General features: G+C 40.9%; 1 protein-coding gene across 23 annotated transcripts in view; it reads left to right on the top strand.

Moving 5' to 3' along the window:
- The window catches only part of Ttn (titin), a 266,326-nt gene that overhangs the window by 198,183 nt on the left and 49,876 nt on the right, over positions 1–18,267 (top strand). For all 23 annotated transcript variants that reach the window (XM_077802977.1, XM_026391974.2, XM_026391969.2 and 20 more), the window contains 30 exons: positions 282–584; positions 686–967; positions 1,053–1,352; positions 1,441–1,743; positions 1,845–2,153; positions 2,269–2,550; positions 2,653–2,952; positions 3,038–3,331; positions 3,426–6,392; positions 6,920–7,240; positions 7,339–7,623; positions 7,718–8,017; positions 8,325–8,627; positions 9,024–9,299; positions 9,402–9,701; positions 9,798–10,100; positions 10,401–10,700; positions 11,463–11,750; positions 12,282–12,578; positions 12,668–12,970; positions 13,070–13,375; positions 14,215–14,502; positions 14,598–14,888; positions 14,969–15,256; positions 15,403–15,990; positions 16,080–16,184; positions 16,602–16,799; positions 16,892–17,188; positions 17,284–17,871; positions 17,962–18,264. In XM_077802977.1, coding sequence (XP_077659103.1) covers positions 282–584; positions 686–967; positions 1,053–1,352; positions 1,441–1,743; positions 1,845–2,153; positions 2,269–2,550; positions 2,653–2,952; positions 3,038–3,331; positions 3,426–6,392; positions 6,920–7,240; positions 7,339–7,623; positions 7,718–8,017; positions 8,325–8,627; positions 9,024–9,299; positions 9,402–9,701; positions 9,798–10,100; positions 10,401–10,700; positions 11,463–11,750; positions 12,282–12,578; positions 12,668–12,970; positions 13,070–13,375; positions 14,215–14,502; positions 14,598–14,888; positions 14,969–15,256; positions 15,403–15,990; positions 16,080–16,184; positions 16,602–16,799; positions 16,892–17,188; positions 17,284–17,871; positions 17,962–18,264 — 11,868 coding nt within the window. The remainder of the gene's footprint in view (positions 1–281; positions 585–685; positions 968–1,052; positions 1,353–1,440; positions 1,744–1,844; positions 2,154–2,268; positions 2,551–2,652; positions 2,953–3,037; positions 3,332–3,425; positions 6,393–6,919; positions 7,241–7,338; positions 7,624–7,717; positions 8,018–8,324; positions 8,628–9,023; positions 9,300–9,401; positions 9,702–9,797; positions 10,101–10,400; positions 10,701–11,462; positions 11,751–12,281; positions 12,579–12,667; positions 12,971–13,069; positions 13,376–14,214; positions 14,503–14,597; positions 14,889–14,968; positions 15,257–15,402; positions 15,991–16,079; positions 16,185–16,601; positions 16,800–16,891; positions 17,189–17,283; positions 17,872–17,961; positions 18,265–18,267) is intronic.

Genomic DNA, 18,267 nt, shown 5'->3' with positions numbered 1-18,267 from the left:
AATCATTTTCCTAACCCTAAAACCACCAACTCTGGAGATCTTTCCTAAATTAGTTTTAATGAAACTTTATTTTCTCACCTAATTTTTCTTATTCTAATTTTCATTAAGATAATTAGACTGTATTGGGCCCTTTTTAGCTTGCATAGTCACATGATGAGTCACTTCTGTTATTTATTGAAGCAGATCACTTAACGTTTAAATGCAGTCCTTACAAAGGAGTTTTTACTACATTCTGTTACATTCCTTATATGACACATTTTTCTCTGTGTTCATACTTACAGCTGTACCAGAGCGACCTGAAGACCTAGAAGTCAAAGACGTTACTAAAAATACTGTAACTTTGACTTGGAATCCTCCTAAATATGATGGTGGATCAGAAATCATTAACTATGTCCTAGAAAGCCGGCTCATCGGAACAGAGAAGTTCCACAAAGTTACAAATGACAACTTGCTTAGCAGAAAATACACAGTTAAAGGCTTAAAAGAGGGTGATACCTATGAATACCGTGTCAGTGCTGTCAATATTGTTGGACAAGGCAAGCCATCATTTTGCACCAAGCCAATCACTTGCAAGGATGAACTGGGTATGTGTCGCCCACAATTTATACTTTGAAAATTGTACATTCATAGAGTTGCCAAAGATATCAGTAAAGTGACTTTTTTGTTCGTTTTTATTAACTTTTAGCTCCCCCAACACTTGACCTGGACTTCAGAGATAAGCTCACGGTTAGGGTTGGTGAAGCTTTTGCCCTCACTGGCCGCTACTCAGGCAAACCAAAGCCTAAGGTTAGTTGGTTCAAAGATGAAGCTGATGTGCTAGAAGATGAACGTACTCATATAAAGATCACTCCGACAACACTTGCTCTAGAGAAGGTCAAGTCCAAACGTTCGGATTCTGGCAAATACTCTGTCGTTGTGGAGAACAGTACAGGCTCCAGGAAAGGTTTCTGTCAAGTTAATGTTGTTGGTAAGTACTGTTTGACAAGGAACCTTCTGATCCTTCAAAAGCAGAAGTAGAAACGACACTTTGTGCTCTGATTTCTTTTCTGCAGATCGTCCTGGACCACCAGTAGGACCTGTCATTTTTGATGAGGTAACCAAAGATTACATGGTCATCTCCTGGAAGCCACCTTTAGATGATGGAGGGAGTGAAATCACCAACTACATTATTGAAAAGAAGGAGTTGGGTAAAGATGTTTGGATGCCTGTGACCTCTGCAAGTGCTAAAACAACATGCAAAGTTCCTAAACTGCTGGAAGGAAAAGATTACATTTTCCGTATACATGCTGAAAACCTGTATGGAATAAGTGATCCTCTGGTGTCTGATTCAATGAAAGCCAAAGATCGTTTCAGTATGTATTGTTTCTTTCTGTGGAGTCAATTCTTGATGTGGTTTAAAAAAAATTAACTTCTAACACATTTTGCTAACGTTTGTTATAGGAGTTCCTGATGCACCTGATCAGCCCATTGTTACAGAAGTCACCAAAGACTCTGCATTAGTAACCTGGAACAAGCCACACGATGGAGGAAAGCCCATCACCAACTACATCCTAGAAAAGAGGGAAACGATGTCTAAACGATGGGCTAGGGTTACCAAAGAGCCTATCCACCCATACACGAAATTTAGGGTTCCTGATCTTCTAGAAGGATGTCAGTATGAATTCCGGGTTTCTGCAGAAAATGAAATTGGTATTGGAGATCCAAGCCCACCATCCAAACCAGTCTTTGCTAGAGATCCAATTGGTATAGTATTGATGCTTCATTTCAGTTTGTTTATGATCCAACATTTTTCCCATCTAAGTTCTAACACCTTTTTGGTTTTTCTTTCTTTAATTTTTATGTAGCTAAACCAAGTCCACCAGTGAATCCTGAAGCAGTAGATACAACATGTAACTCAGTTGATCTAACCTGGCAGCCACCACGTCATGATGGCGGGAGCAAGATACTGGGTTACATTGTTGAGTACCAAAAAGTTGGTGATGAAGAGTGGCGAAGAGCCAATCATACTCCTGAGTCATGTCCTGAAACTAAATATAAAGTCACTGGTCTTCGGGATGGTCAGACCTATAAGTTCAGAGTGTTGGCAGTCAATGAAGCTGGTGAATCAGATCCAGCTTATGTTCCAGAGCCAGTGCTGGTAAAAGACAGACTTGGTGAGTAAAATGTTTTCATCAGTATGTGCAAGGAGAATAGGTGCCTGACTGAATATGCATAATTCTAACATGCATTAACTAATCAAATTTGAATGTGCTGTTCTTTTCATTCTAGAACCCCCTGAGTTGATTCTTGATGCCAACATGGCAAGAGAACAACACATTAAAGTTGGTGATACATTAAGACTGAGTGCCATCATCAAAGGAGTGCCATTCCCAAAAGTCACCTGGAAAAAGGAAGACAGAGAGGCTCCGACTAAAGCACAAATTGATGTTACTCCAGTCGGCAGCAAGCTTGAAATTCGTAATGCTGCCCATGAAGATGGTGGAATTTATTCCTTAACAGTAGAGAATCCAGCTGGTTCCAAAACTGTCTCCGTGAAAGTACTTGTATTGGGTAAGAATTTTAATCCTTATGCCATTAAAAGTATATTTTGATACACCTTTTTCTCTTGTCTGGATTAAATCCCTTTTATAACTATAATTTAACACTTTTCAGACAAACCTGGGCCACCTAGAGATCTGGAAGTCAGTGAAATTAGGAAAGATTCTTGTTACCTTACTTGGAAGGAACCCCTGGATGATGGCGGTTCTGTTGTGACAAACTATGTGGTTGAGAGGAAAGATGTTGCCAGTGCCCAGTGGTCACCTCTTTCAACTACATCAAAGAAAAAGAGTCATTTGGCTAAACATCTTACTGAAGGCAATCAGTATCTCTTCCGAGTAGCTGCTGAGAACCAATATGGACGTGGTCCTTTTGTTGAGACGCCTAAACCCATCAAGGCTGTGGATCCTCTCCGTGAGTTGCTTTCTCTGGATACAAAGTATCATTTAACTGTCTCTGGGAGAACTACTTATTCATCATGACTTTTTTTTTTTTAAAGATCCCCCAGGGCCACCCAAGGACTTACATCATGTGGATGTTGACAAGACTGAAGTCTCCCTTGTATGGAATAAACCAGATCGTGATGGGGGCTCTCCAATCACTGGATACTTGGTGGAATATCAAGAAGAAGGTGCTGAGGACTGGATTAAGTTCAAGACTGTGAAAAACTTGGAATGCGTTGTTACTGGACTACAACAAGGAAAGACCTACAGATTCCGTGTAAAAGCTGAAAATATCGTGGGTCTCGGGCTCCCTGATACAACTATCCCGATAGAATGCCAAGAAAAACTAGGTGATTTTTGGATTGGCATTATTATTTTATTTTCTTCTTTAAATCCTTTATAATGCAAGAATTGAAATCTAATTTCCTCATGTTTATTTTCCAGTGCCTCCATCTATAGAGCTAGATGTGAAATTAATTGAAGGGCTTGTGGTAAAAGCTGGAACTACAGTCAGATTCCCTGCTATCATAAGAGGTGTACCTGTTCCTTCTGTAAAGTGGACAACTGATGGGAGTGAGATTAAAACAGATGACCACTACACAGTTGAAACTGACAACTTCTCATCTGTACTTACCATCAAGAACTGCTTAAGGAAAGACACTGGGGAATATCAAATCACAGTTTCCAATGCAGCTGGCACCAAAACGGTAGCTGTACATCTTACTGTTCTCGATGTTCCTGGACCACCAACAGGCCCTATCCATATTCTAGATGTTACCCCCGAATACATGACTATCTCCTGGCAGCCACCTAAAGATGATGGAGGAAGCCCTGTGATAAATTATATCGTTGAGAAACAAGATACAAGGAAAGACACATGGGGTGTTGTGTCTTCAGGAAGCAGTAAGCTGAAGCTGAAAGTCCCACATCTGCAAAAGGGCTGTGAATACATTTTCCGAGTTAAAGCAGAGAATAAGATGGGTGTTGGTCCTCCCCTTGACTCCACACCTACTGTTGCTAAACACAAGTTCAATCCTCCATCTCCTCCTGGTAAACCAGTGGTTACCGACATTACAGAAAATGCTGCAACTGTGTCTTGGACCCTGCCAAAATCTGATGGTGGCAGTCCAATAACTGGTTACTACGTGGAACGTCGAGAGATAACTGGAAAGTGGGTGAGGGTCAACAAAACACCAATAGCTGACCTGAAGTTCAGGGTGACTGGACTCTATGAAGGAAACACATATGAGTTTAGAGTGTTTGCTGAAAATCTTGCAGGACTGAGCAATCCATCCCCAAGTTCTGACCCAATAAAAGCTTGCCGGCCCATTAAACCCCCTGGGCCACCTATTAATCCTAAATTGAAAGACAAGAGCAAAGAATGGGCTGACTTGGTGTGGACAAAGCCCCTCAGTGATGGTGGAAGCCCCATTCTAGGATACGTAGTGGAATGTCAGAAACCTGGCACGGCACAGTGGGACAGGATTAATAAGGATGAACTCATTAGGCAATGTGCTTTCAGGGTACCTGGACTAATTGAAGGAAATGAGTACAGATTCCGTATAAAGGCAGCTAACATTGTGGGTGAGGGAGAACCAAGAGAACTAGCAGAATCTGTGCTTGCAAAAGACATCCTCCATCCTCCAGAAGTCGAGCTTGATGTTACTTGTCGTGACGTTATTACCGTCAGAGTGGGCCAGACTATCCACATTCTTGCTCGAGTCAAAGGCAGACCTGAACCTGACATAACTTGGTCTAAGGAAGGCAAAGTGTTGGTCCGAGAAAAGCGGGTTGACATAATTCATGATCTACCTCGTGTTGAGTTACAAATTAAAGAAGCTGTCAGGGCTGACCACGGCAAGTATATCATCTCAGCCAAGAACAGCAGTGGACATGCCCAAGGCTCAGCCATTGTTAACGTCCTTGACAGACCTGGGCCTTGCCAGAACTTGAGGGTTAGCAATGTAACGAAAGAGAACTGCACAATTTCTTGGGAAAATCCACTAGATAATGGTGGCTCCGAAATAACCAATTTCATCGTAGAATATCGGAAACCAAATCAGAAAGGCTGGTCCATTGTTGCTTCAGATGTCACCAAGAGATCAATCAAGGCTAACCTTTTAGCCAATAATGAATACTATTTCCGAGTTTGTGCAGAGAATAAAGTAGGGGTTGGGCCAACCATTGAAACAAAAACTCCAATTCTGGCCATTAACCCTATTGACAGGCCAGGTGAGCCTGAAAACCTTCATATTGCAGATAAAGGAAAGACATTTGTCTATCTAAAGTGGCGGCGGCCTGATTATGACGGTGGCAGCCCAAATCTATCGTATCATGTTGAGAGAAGGCTGAAGGGTTCTACTGACTGGGAAAGAGTACATAAAGGAAGCATTAAAGAAACCCACTACATGGTTGACAAATGTGTTGAAAACCAAATTTATGAGTTTAGAGTACAGACAAAGAATGAGGGTGGGGAAAGTGATTGGGTAAAGACAGAGGAAGTTGTTGTGAAGGAAGACTTACAGAAACCAGTACTTGATCTGAAATTAAGTGGGGTGCTAACTGTCAAAGCAGGGGACACCATTAGACTTGAGGCTGCAGTTAGAGGCAAACCATTTCCAGAAGTTGCATGGACCAAGGACAAAGATGCTACAGATTTAACAAGATCACCAAGGGTCAAGATTGATACCAGTGCTGAGTCATCTAAATTCTCCCTTACTAAAGCCAAGCGAAGTGATGGTGGTAAATATGTAGTTACAGCAACTAACACAGCTGGCAGTTTTGTGGCCTATGCCACTGTCAATGTTTTAGATAAGCCTGGTCCTGTAAGGAATCTGAAGATTACTGATGTGTCCAGTGATAGGTGTACTGTTCGATGGGACCCACCAGAAGATGATGGTGGCTGTGAAATCCAAAATTATATTCTAGAAAAATGTGAGAGCAAGCGAATGGTTTGGTCCACCTATTCTTCTAGTGTCTTGATTCCCAGTGCTACAGTAACACGTCTCATAGAAGGAAATGAATATATTTTCAGAGTCCGTGCAGAAAATAAAATAGGCACAGGGCCTCCAACAGAAAGTAAACCAGTCATAGCAAAAACCAAGTATGATAGACCTGGTCGCCCTGATCCCCCAGAGGTCACTAAAGTAAGCAAAGAAGAAATGACTGTGGTTTGGAACCCACCTGAATATGATGGTGGAAAGTCTATCACAGGATACTATTTGGAGAAAAAGGAAAAACACGGAGTGCGATGGGTCCCTGTTAACAAAAGTGCAATCCCCGAGAGACGTCTGAAAGTACAGAATCTCCTCCCAGGACATGAATATCAGTTCCGTGTCAAGGCAGAAAATGAAGTTGGAATTGGAGAACCAAGCTTACCATCAAGACCGGTGGTGGCAAAAGACCCCATAGGTAAGATGTTCTTGTTTTTTTCTGATATTATATCAATTCTTAATCTCAAGCACAGAGGTATTAGATAAAGGAGTTAATCCATAATATCAAAACTTTGTTTTAGCCAATATTTTCCCAAATAGGCATTTTAGCAAATCACCAAAAAAACAATGGTAGATTCTAATTTGGGGGAGGGCGGGTACTGAAGATTGAACTCAGGGGCACTCAACAACTGAGCCACATCCCCAACCCTACTTTGTATTTTATTTAGAGACAGGGTCTCACCGAGTTGCTTAGCACCTTGCTTTTGCTGAGGCTGGCTTAGAACTCGGGTTCCTCCTGCCTAAGCCTCCTGAGCCCCTGGGATTACAGGCATGTACCATAGCATCTGGCTTTAATTTTTGAAAAGGAAAATAAGGAGGAGTCAGTAATTGAGAAAGTGAATGAACTATTTTTGATTAATTGAGGATTGACTGTATAAAACTCCACTTTAGAAGATCACTACTTGCAGTTAACCATGTCTATATTTTTATATAATTTATTTCCAGAACCACCTGGTCCACCAACCAATCTCAAAGTAGTTGATACTACCAAAAGTTCCATAACACTTGGATGGGGGAAACCAGTCTATGATGGTGGTGCACCAATTATTGGATATGTTGTGGAAATGAGACCCAAAAAACCAGATATGTCACCTGACGAAGGCTGGAAAAGGTGCAATGCTGCAGCACAGCTTGTTCGCATGGAATTTACTGTTACCAGCTTGGATGAAAACCAGGAGTATGAGTTCAGGGTGTGTGCCCAAAACCAGGTTGGCATTGGGCGCCCCGCAGAACTAAAGGAGGCTATCAAACCTAAAGAAATCCTAGGTAAGGCTCTCCAGTGGCACTGGACTCATTCTCACTTCATTTCTCATGATTTCCCCACATTCAGAAAAGCCAACTAATAATCTTAATGTCATTTGCAGAACCTCCGGAGATTGATTTGGATGCCAGCATGAGAAAACTGGTCATAGTGAGAGCAGGATGCCCTATTCGGCTATTTGCAATAGTAAGAGGGCGACCGGCTCCCAAAGTCACTTGGCGAAAAGTGGGTATTGATAATGTGGTCAGAAAAGGACAAGTTGATCTGGTTGACACCATGGCCTTCCTTGTCATCCCCAATTCTACCCGTGATGACTCTGGAAAATATTCCTTAACACTGGTGAACCCCGCAGGAGAAAAAGCTGTGTTTGTGAATGTCAGAGTACTGGGTAGGTTGCTAAGAAACTTCTTCTTCCCTCTCCAAAAACAAATTAGTAAGGACTCTGATGAGACATGGATGTCTGATTCTCTGGTTCTTTACAGATACTCCTGGACCCGTATCTGATTTAAAAGTTTCAGATGTCACTAAAACATCATGCCATGTGTCCTGGGCCCCTCCTGAAAATGATGGTGGGAGCCAAGTGACTCATTATATTGTGGAGAAACGTGAGGCAGAGAGAAAGACGTGGTCAACTGTTACCCCAGAAGTTAAGAAAACAAGCTTCAACGTCACCAATCTTGTCCCTGGGAATGAGTATTTCTTCAGAGTAACTGCTGTCAATGAGTATGGCCCTGGCGTCCCAACAGACGTCCCCAAACCAGTGCTAGCATCAGATCCTCTAAGTAAGTAATCTCCTTCCTTCCTTCCTCCTTACCCCAGACCCCTATTTTAGCAAGATACCAATATAATTTTAACCTACTACTGAAAGGGATTTAATTTATGGAAATTCTAATAGCATAGTAAATATCTAACCCACCCAGGAAAGACTTCTGTAACCTGCCTCATCTTGTACTTTTTTACTTTCAACATGCTGAACTATAGGTTTCATACACTTTGAGGCCAATGACATATTAAAACTACTATGTACATGAACAAAGGAGATTTGATTTGGTTGCCTAGATAATTTTCTAAATCATGTTTTTCTTCTAGGTGAGCCAGATCCCCCAAGAAAACTAGAAGTGACTGAAATGACGAAGAACAGTGCTACGTTAGCCTGGTTACCTCCTCTGCGTGATGGAGGCGCTAAAATTGACGGCTACATCATTAGTTACAGAGAAGAAGAACAGCCTGCAGATCGCTGGACCGAGTATTCTGTTGTAAAAGATCTCAGCCTCATTGTCAATGGCTTAAAGGAAGGAAAGAAATATAAATTTAGAGTAGTGGCCAGAAATGCTGTTGGAGTCAGCTTGCCAAGAGAAGCCGAAGGAGTATACGAAGCCAAAGAACAACTGTGTAAGTAGTCATTGCTTCATTAATATCATCCGGTAGAAGTTCACTAGTATTTTCTTTGGCTACATAGACTTTTCTCTTTGAAGAATCTGGTTCCAGAAATACTTGGAAAACAGTGGTAACATGTAGTAAATGAATTTTAAATCATGACACAGAACATACATGCACCCATCTATATAAAAGAAGTTTCTTGAAACAATACCTTTCCTTAAATATGCTACATCTGTTATTTTCTATTATATTCTATTTCATTCCTTTGGAAAATTTTGGCTCTAATTCAAACACTGATTTGAACCCACTAGGGGTTGCAACACACAATTTGAAAAACATCGGCAGAGCTCCCCACCAAAGAAAACTTGATCCCTCCAAAATTAATGTATTTTCATTTTTTTCTTTTAGTACCACCAAAGGTCCTTATGCCAGAGCAAATTACTATTAAAGCTGGGAAGAAACTCCGAGTAGAAGCCCATGTGTATGGAAAGCCTCATCCCACCTGTACATGGAAGAAAGGAGAAGATGAAGTTGTCACATCCAGCCACCTGGCAGTGCACAAAGCAGACAGCTCTTCAATTCTGATCATAAAAGATGTTACTAGGAAAGACAGTGGTTACTATAGCCTGACAGCAGAGAACAGCTCTGGGACAGACACTCAGAAAGTCAAAGTTATAGTCATGGGTAGGTTAAGTATGAGCCAAATGGCCACTGAAATGTGAAGACCAGAAACATTCTTTCCTACCAAATCCTATTCTTACACTTTCTTCTTCTCGGTTCACACAGATGCACCTGGACCCCCTCAGCCTCCATTTGACATTTCGGACATAGATGCGGATGCCTGCTCCCTGTCCTGGCACATCCCTCTAGAAGATGGAGGCAGTAACATCACCAATTACATAGTGGAGAAATGTGATGTTAGCCGTGGGGACTGGGTCACAGCTCTTGCTTCAGTCACAAAAACCTCCTGCAGGGTTGGAAAACTGATCCCAGGCCAGGAGTATATCTTCCGAGTCCGTGCTGAAAATCGATTTGGTATTTCAGAGCCTCTCACATCTCCAAAGATGCTTGCTAAGTTCCCATTTGGTATGTATTTTTTTCAGAGAGAAAAAAAAATAATTGTTTTCTTTCTAGTCTGTTACTTAAAACAGAAACGGGCATTTTCCTTGTTTTCATCTCCAGGTGTTCCTAGCGAACCAAAGAATGCACGAGTCACCAAAGTCAACAAAGACTGCATATTTGTTGCGTGGGACAGGCCAGACAGCGATGGAGGGAGCCCCATCACTGGTTACCTGATTGAACGCAAAGAAAGAAACAGCTTGCTGTGGGTGAAAGCTAATGATACTCTTGTCAGGTCAACTGAATATCCTTGTGCTGGCCTTGTGGAAGGTCTTGAGTATTCATTCAGAATCTATGCCCTAAACAAAGCTGGTTCCAGCCCACCCAGCAAACCAACAGAATACGTAACTGCAAGAATGCCAGTGGGTGAGTATTTTTTTTCAATATTGTAGAGGCACATTTAAATCTTAGGGCCTTTGAAGATTACTAATTTTCTAGAATAGCCTCCCTCCCACTGCCCCATCTCTTACCATGGAAGTCTACTATGTATAACTCTCTTTGAAGCATATAGCACAGACTCAAGAGCTTCCTGTGTGGGGGATTATTAAAATGGGATGACCGTCATCCTGTTGAGTTTGTTACTTAGTTCCCATTATCACCTCTGTGGCTATGAGTTTAAACTTCTGCAAAGAAGATATATGCTGAGACGATCTCTTTTGGTTTTAGATCCTCCTGGGAAACCTGAAGTTATTGATGTTACCAAAAATAGTGCATCCCTCATTTGGGCCCGCCCCAAGCATGATGGAGGCAGCAAAATCATTGGCTATTTCGTGGAAGCTTGCAAACTTCCTGGTGATAAGTGGGTCCGGTGCAATACTACACCTCACCAGATTCCCCAGGAAGAGTACACAGCTACTGGCTTAGAAGAGAATGCTCAGTACCAATTTAGAGCAATTGCCAGGACTGCAGTAAACATTAGCCAGCCTTCTGAACCCTCGGACCCAGTGACTATCCTGGCAGAGAATGGTAAGATTCCATTGCATATTATAGGCAAAGATGCACAATATTCATGATATTCATTTCTTCTGATAAAATGCTAAGTTTACACACACAGAAAAAAGAAAAATAAAACAATAGATATTGCTATATAATACTAAAAAGTATGATTATAGAGAATGTTAACATGCTAAACTAGAAAGCAGGATACTGCATTCAGGACTAAATAATTTCAAAAGTAAACATTCACAGAAAGACGGCAAAGAAATGCATTTAAGTGACATTATGGAAACTTACTTTTTATATTTCCAACACTGTAAGATTTCTATACCAAGCCTCTAATACTTTAATAATGAATACATTATTTTAAAAAATCATATTCTTGGTGGTTACCAGAGCTGGGGATTAGGGAGGTAGGGAAAAGGGGAGATGTCAGAGGGTTCAAAGTTTCAATTAGAGAGGAATAAATTTTAATGATCTATTGCACAGTACAGTGACCATAATTAATAATTTACATCTCAAAATTGTTAAAAGAGTAGATTCTAAGTGTTCTCACCACAGATAAATGCTGAGTCAGGTGATAGATGCACTAACTAGCTTGACTTAATTATTCCACAGTGCATACATATACCAAAACATCATATTGTATCCCATAAATATATGCAATTATTAGCCTATTAAAATAAAAATTCCATTCTTAAAAGAGAACATATGAATTTTTTTAATTATTATTAAGAATTAAACTATGTATTTTCACATACATGAACTCCTTTTCATCTCATTTCTTTCCAGTTCCTCCCAGGATAGATCTGAGTGTGGAGATGAAATCTTTGCTTACTGTGAAAGCAGGAACCAATGTTTGCTTGGATGCTACTGTTTTTGGTAAACCAATGCCAACAGTTTCTTGGAAGAAAGATGGCACACCACTAAAACCAGCAGAAGGCATAAAGATGGCCATGAAGCGGAACCTGTGCACCTTGGAGCTATTCAGTGTGAACCGGAAGGACTCAGGAGACTACACCATCACTGCTGAAAATTCAAGCGGTTCCAAATCAGCTACCATTAAGCTTAAAGTATTAGGTAACTAAAGCATTTAATTAGAATCCTGAGCTGGAGATGTGGCTCAAGCGGTAGCGCGCTCGCCTGGCATGCGTGCGGCCCGGGTTCGATTCTCAGCACCACATACAAAAAAAGATGTTGTGTCTGCCGATAACTAAAAAATAAATATTAAAATTCTCTCTCTCTCATTCTCTCTTTTAAAAAAAAAAAAGAATCCTGCACTTAGCTTTGGTTAACAAGATGCAATAAGATTTACAAAATAATATGTGAGAAAATTATATATCCTACTATGTATTTCCTAAGCACAGAATTAATCTTAGAATAGTGTTTTAGAGCTGAGAAGAATATTAGAAACCATACATTCCAGGTACCTAATTTTACATATGTGGAAACAGATTCTAGAAAATTAAGCAACTTTAAGGTCACAGAGGAAGTTAATGACATAAAGACTGCAGCTCAGGTCTTCAGACTTCTAATCTATATGGAAGTAGAAAAACTTCACTTTTATTCCTTTTTTTTTTTTTTTTTTTTTTTTTTTTTTTTTTTTTTTAGATAAGCCTGGTCCTCCAGCATCCGTTAAAATCAACAAAATGTATTCAGATCGTGCAATGCTTTCTTGGGAACCTCCTCTTGAAGACGGAGGCTCAGAAATCACCAACTATATTGTTGACAAACGTGAAACCAGCAGGCCCAACTGGGCTCAAGTCTCTGCCACTGTGCCCATCACCAGCTGCACTGTGGAGAAACTTATAGAGGGCCATGAGTATCAGTTCCGCATCTGTGCGGAAAATAAATACGGAGTGGGTGATCCAATCTTCACTGAGCCAGCAATTGCTAAAAACCCATATGGTAAGAACGTTTTCCTGTAGTTTTTCCTTTTCGTTTTTAAATATTACCTGTTAAGCCTGAGAAATTAACTTTTCAATCAATCCCTGCAGACCCACCTGGACGCTGTGATCCTCCTGTCATCAGCAACATAACCAAAGACCATATGACGGTCAGCTGGAAACCACCAGCAGATGATGGCGGTTCACCCATCACTGGCTACTTGGTTGAAAAGCGAGAAACTCAGGCAGTTAACTGGACAAAGGTCAACAGAAAACCTGTCATTGAAAGAACAATAAAAGCAACCGGTCTTCAAGAAGGTACCGAATATGAGTTCCGAGTTACAGCTATAAATAAAGCTGGACCAGGCAAACCCAGTGATGCATCCAAAGCTGTTTATGCTCAGGATCCTCTGTGTAAGTCTGCATGAGAGTTCCATATGTGTGTTCTAATCAGCATTAAACAACTGGGAAGGAAATTTTTACTAAAGTTTTCTATTTTTGTGTTTTCCTCAGATCCACCTGGCCCACCAGCTTTCCCTAAAGTATATGATACAACCCGGAGCTCCGTGAGTCTCTCCTGGGGCAAGCCAGCCTATGATGGTGGTAGCCCTATCATCGGTTATCTCGTTGAAGTCAAACGAGCTGACTCTGATAACTGGGTGAGGTGCAATTTACCAGAGAAACTACAGAAAACACGCTTTGAGGTTACTGGCCTGATGGAAAACACGGAATATCAGTTCCGTGTGTATGCCGTTAACAAGATTGGATTCAGTGACCCCAGTGATGTGCCAGATAAACACTGCCCCAAGGACATCTTAAGTAAGTATGACCAGGAGAAATACATAGGGCTTTTCTCATTAACCATATTCTAGGAGGGAGACTAGAATTGTTATATATTTATTTATGATCTTTAGCTTTGGTAATTCCAGAAGTACATTTTAGGAGAGCTGGGTGGGTACTTCATGGTATCACAGAACAGGCCAAAGGAAATGCAAGGTGATTTGTGGTTCTGAAAGGTTTTTTTGTATACACATGAAAATTTCATGTCTTTGAAGGAATATGGAATGTAGGAATTTTATTCTGAGAATAAAGAGGATTTTTTTAACTCAGTGAACTATTATCATTCTCATGGTTTTCATTACTCTTCTAATTCAACCTCTCTCTAAGAATATTACTGGCAGACTATCAATCTTAAATTCCCTGCCCCTTGTTCTTCCTCGTTATTCTCTGTAACAATCCCCTTTTAGTTACCTGGTATCATATTTCATCCACTTTTTACTTTTCTTTGTACACTGAAATAATAAAAGGAGTCAGGGTATATGGCAGAGTACCCTCACTGAATACAAGAAAAACCAAAAATGGAATAGAGCCAAGGACCAGCCATCTACTTTCTTTAATAGACGTAGAGTTTGAGGGTTCACGAAAAGAGGAAATATAGGTCCCCCAAGGAAATTTTTGTTGAGGCTAAAACATATTGGAAAATGGAAGGGCCAACAATGGGTACAAAATATTGAAATAGTTATGAAGATGACATTAAGGATGTTCAAAAGAGTAATAAATAATTTTAGAAATTTACAAGCGATAAGGTCAGTCCATGGAAATCATTTGAGCATTAATTTTTTTTTCACCAAACCTTTCTCCACCCCCAAATTAAATAGTTCCACCTGAGGGAGAACTTGATGCTGAATTAAGGAAGACACTCATATTACGTGCTGGAGTTACAATGAGACTCTATGTACCAGTAAGAGGACGTCCACCTCCAAAGATTACTTGGTCGAAGCCCAATGTCAACCTCAGGGAAAGGATTGGACTGGACATAAAATCAACTGACTTTGACACTTTCTTACGCTGTGAAAACGTAAACAAATATGATGCTGGAAAATACATCTTAACTCTAGAGAACATCTGTGGTAAAAAGGAATATACCATTGTAGTGAAAGTGCTTGGTAAGTCTATTTGGAAAAAAAAGAATCATATGTTTAAAACTATGGCTTCTGTATCTTTTATAAATTCATTTCTTACTTACCCATTACTTATCCAGATACCCCTGGGCCACCTGTCAATGTGACTGTTAAGGAAGTATCCAAAGACTCTGCTTATGTTACCTGGGATCCTCCCATTATCGATGGTGGAAGTCCCATCATAAACTACGTGGTAGAAAAACGTGATGCAGAAAGGAAGTCCTGGTCCACGGTGACAACTGAGTGCTCAAAAACAAGCTTCAGGGTATCCAACTTGGAGGAAGGAAAGTCCTACTTCTTCAGGGTGTTTGCTGAAAATGAGTATGGCATCGGTGATCCCGGGGAAACACGAGACGCCGTGAAAGCTTCTGGTGAGCAAATGAACTACAGTCCATCGACATCCAACCTTGGTTATTTGGGGCTTAGCCTCATCATTTCTCTTTTGCTTTAGAAACCCCTGGACCAGTTGTGGACCTGAAAGCATTGGCTGTCACCAAGTCCTCTTGTACCATTGGCTGGAAAAAGCCTCGTACTGATGGGGGAAGTCGAATTACTGGATATGTAGTTGATTTCCTGACAGAAGAAAACAAGTGGCAACGTGTGATGAAATCATTAAGCCTGCAGTACTCCACCAAAGATCTGACTGAAGGGAAGGAATATACCTTCAGAGTGAGTGCTGAAAATGAAAATGGAGAAGGAACCCCCAGTGAAATCACTGTCGTGGCAAAGGACGATGTCGGTAAGTTTCTCCCTTCACGTCTTCATTTTCTCTTTACTATCATCAAAAGTGTGTCCTTGAGCCCTAACCACTAGCCTATCAAGCAGGTCCTTTAAAATCCTTAATGATCTGAAAAATGATGACAATTCATCTCTGCTGTATTACAGTGGCTCCTGATCTTGACTTAAAGGACCTCCCCGATCTGTGCTACCTGGCTAAAGAAAACAGCAACTTCCGTCTTAAGATTCCCATAAAGGGCAAGCCAGCACCATCAGTATCCTGGAAGAAAGGGGAAGATCCTCTGGCAACTGACACAAGAGTCAGTGTTGAGTCATCTGCAGTTAACACAACTCTTGTAGTATATGACTGCCAAAAGTCGGATGCTGGAAAATACACAATCACACTCAAGAATGTTGCTGGCACAAAGGAAGGAACCCTTTCCATAAAAGTTGTTGGCAAGCCTGGCATCCCTACTGGACCAATCAAATTTGATGAAGTCACAGCAGAAGCCATGACCTTAAAGTGGGGTCCTCCAAAGGATGATGGAGGTTCTGAAATCACCAACTACATCCTGGAGAAGAGAGATTCTGTAAACAACAAGTGGGTGACGTGTGCCTCAGCCGTCCAGAAAACCACCTTCAGAGTAACCAGACTTCATGAGGGTATGGAATATACCTTCAGGGTCAGTGCTGAAAACAAATACGGTGTAGGAGAAGGCCTGAAGTCAGAGCCAATAGTGGCTAAACATCCATTTGGTAAGTGCCTCAAGGCTAAAAAACAAAGCAACACATGGTTTTGTGGAGGTTCCCTGTTTATAAATCTTGTACGATGTACTTTCTTCTAGATGTGCCTGATGCTCCCCCACCTCCCAATATTGTGGATGTTAGACACGATTCAGTCTCTCTCACTTGGACTGACCCCAGAAAAACGGGTGGATCTCCGATTACAGGTATTTAATGTGCTCTTATCCCACAGGTTTTCTACCAATGTTCCTTCCAAATATTTCCATGAAAACTAGATGACTGTGTGCTCATTCACAGCACAAAGTACATATACAATAATGTATTTTTCTTTCAGTATATGTGGCTAATGTTTAATTTCATTGAAAACCTCCTAATATAACAGTTAATAAGGTCTTTCTTTGTGATATGTAATATGGATTACAACTGTTGAACAGGGCAATAACAATGCCTATTCCAAGAAAAGAAATGGCACTATGCCTGGATAATAAGAATATAGATGGAAAAAATGATCATCTATTTAATATATCCTATGTAAACAATTTTGATAAAAATACATGTAAATTTTTTAAATCCACTTATTTCTACTTTCTATCCAAATTGATACATCCATGGGTTATTTGCAGGGTATCATATTGAGTTCAAGGAAAGAAACAGCCTTTTGTGGAAGAGAGCTAACAAGACTCCTATAAGGATGAAGGACTTTAAAGTGACAGGATTAACTGAAGGTCTTGAATATGAATTCAGAGTTATGGCAATCAATTTAGCAGGAGTGGGCAAGCCAAGCCTGCCATCAGAGCCAGTTGTGGCACTTGATCCAATTGGTAAGTCATTATACAAAGAAAAAACCTAAGGGCATTTGCTACCTGAAGCAAATGTTGATATTCATTTGACTGGCTTTATTTTTTTGTTTTAGATCCTCCTGGCAAACCTGAGGTTATTAATGTAACAAGGAATTCAGTGACTCTCATATGGACTGAACCCAAATATGATGGTGGTCATAAGTTAACTGGATATATAGTGGAGAAGCGGGATCTACCTTCTAAGTCTTGGGTGAAAGCCAACCACGTTAATGTTCCAGACTGTGCCTATACTGTAACTGACCTAGTTGAGGGTGGAAAATATGAATTCAGAATTAGAGCAAAGAATACAGCAGGTGCCATCAGTGCTCCATCGGAAAGCACAGGAACTATTATTTGCAAGGATGAATATGGTAGGTCAATTTTACTTTTTACTTTATTTTAAAAATAGCACTAAACCTCCTTCCTTTTCTGATTGCAAATGTTTGTTTTTTTTTTTCCTTTGCAGAGGCACCAACCATTGTCCTTGATCCCACAATAAAAGATGGGCTTACAATTAAAGCAGGGGATACCATTGTTTTGAGTGCCATTAGCATTCTTGGCAAACCCCTTCCAAAGTCAAGTTGGTCCAGGGCAGGAAAAGACATTAGACCATCAGATATTGCTCAGATAACTTCAACCCCAACATCTTCCACACTTTCTGTCAAATATGCCACTAGAAAAGATGCTGGTGAATATACGATCACTGCTACCAATGCTTTCGGCACAAAGGAGGAGCATGTGAAGGTAACAGTCCTTGATGTGCCTGGTCCCCCAGGTCCTATTGAAATCAGCAACGTTTCTGCTGAAAAAGCAACACTTACATGGACACCTCCTTTGGAAGATGGCGGATCACCAATTAAGTCCTATGTTCTTGAAAAGAGAGAAACCAGCCGGCTTTTGTGGACAGTGGTTTCTGAAGATATTCAGACTTGCCGGCATGTGGTAACCAAGCTTATCCAAGGAAATGAGTACCTTTTCCGTGTCTCAGCTGTAAACCATTATGGCAAAGGAGAACCTGTACAGTCCGAACCTGTCAAAATGGTAGACAGATTTGGTACGTAGAGCACAGAAAAAGAATTGACAAGAACATTTACAGCAGATTTTAGGAAATCATGGATTTCTCACAAATTTGCTTCCTTTTTAGGTCCTCCTGGCCCTCCTGGAAAGCCAGAGATATCAAATGTCACTAAGAACACTGCCACTGTCAGCTGGAAAAGACCAACTGATGATGGTGGCAGTGAGATCACAGGATATCATGTAGAAAGGAGAGAAAAGAAAGGCTTGCGGTGGGTGAGAGCCACAAAGACGCCAGTTTCCGATCTCAGATGCAAAGTGACTGGACTGCAAGAAGGAAACACCTATGAGTTCCGCGTCAGTGCAGAAAACAGAGCAGGAATTGGTCCACCTAGTGAAGCTTCAAATCCTGTTCTAATGAAGGATGTAGCATGTT

Source organism: Urocitellus parryii, chromosome 1 (genome assembly GCF_045843805.1).
Source record: "Urocitellus parryii isolate mUroPar1 chromosome 1, mUroPar1.hap1, whole genome shotgun sequence".
In the NCBI taxonomy this organism is placed as follows: domain Eukaryota; kingdom Metazoa; phylum Chordata; class Mammalia; order Rodentia; family Sciuridae; genus Urocitellus; species Urocitellus parryii.
Note: the sequence above shows the minus strand (reverse complement) of the source record. Positions and strands in the feature narration are given on the sequence as shown.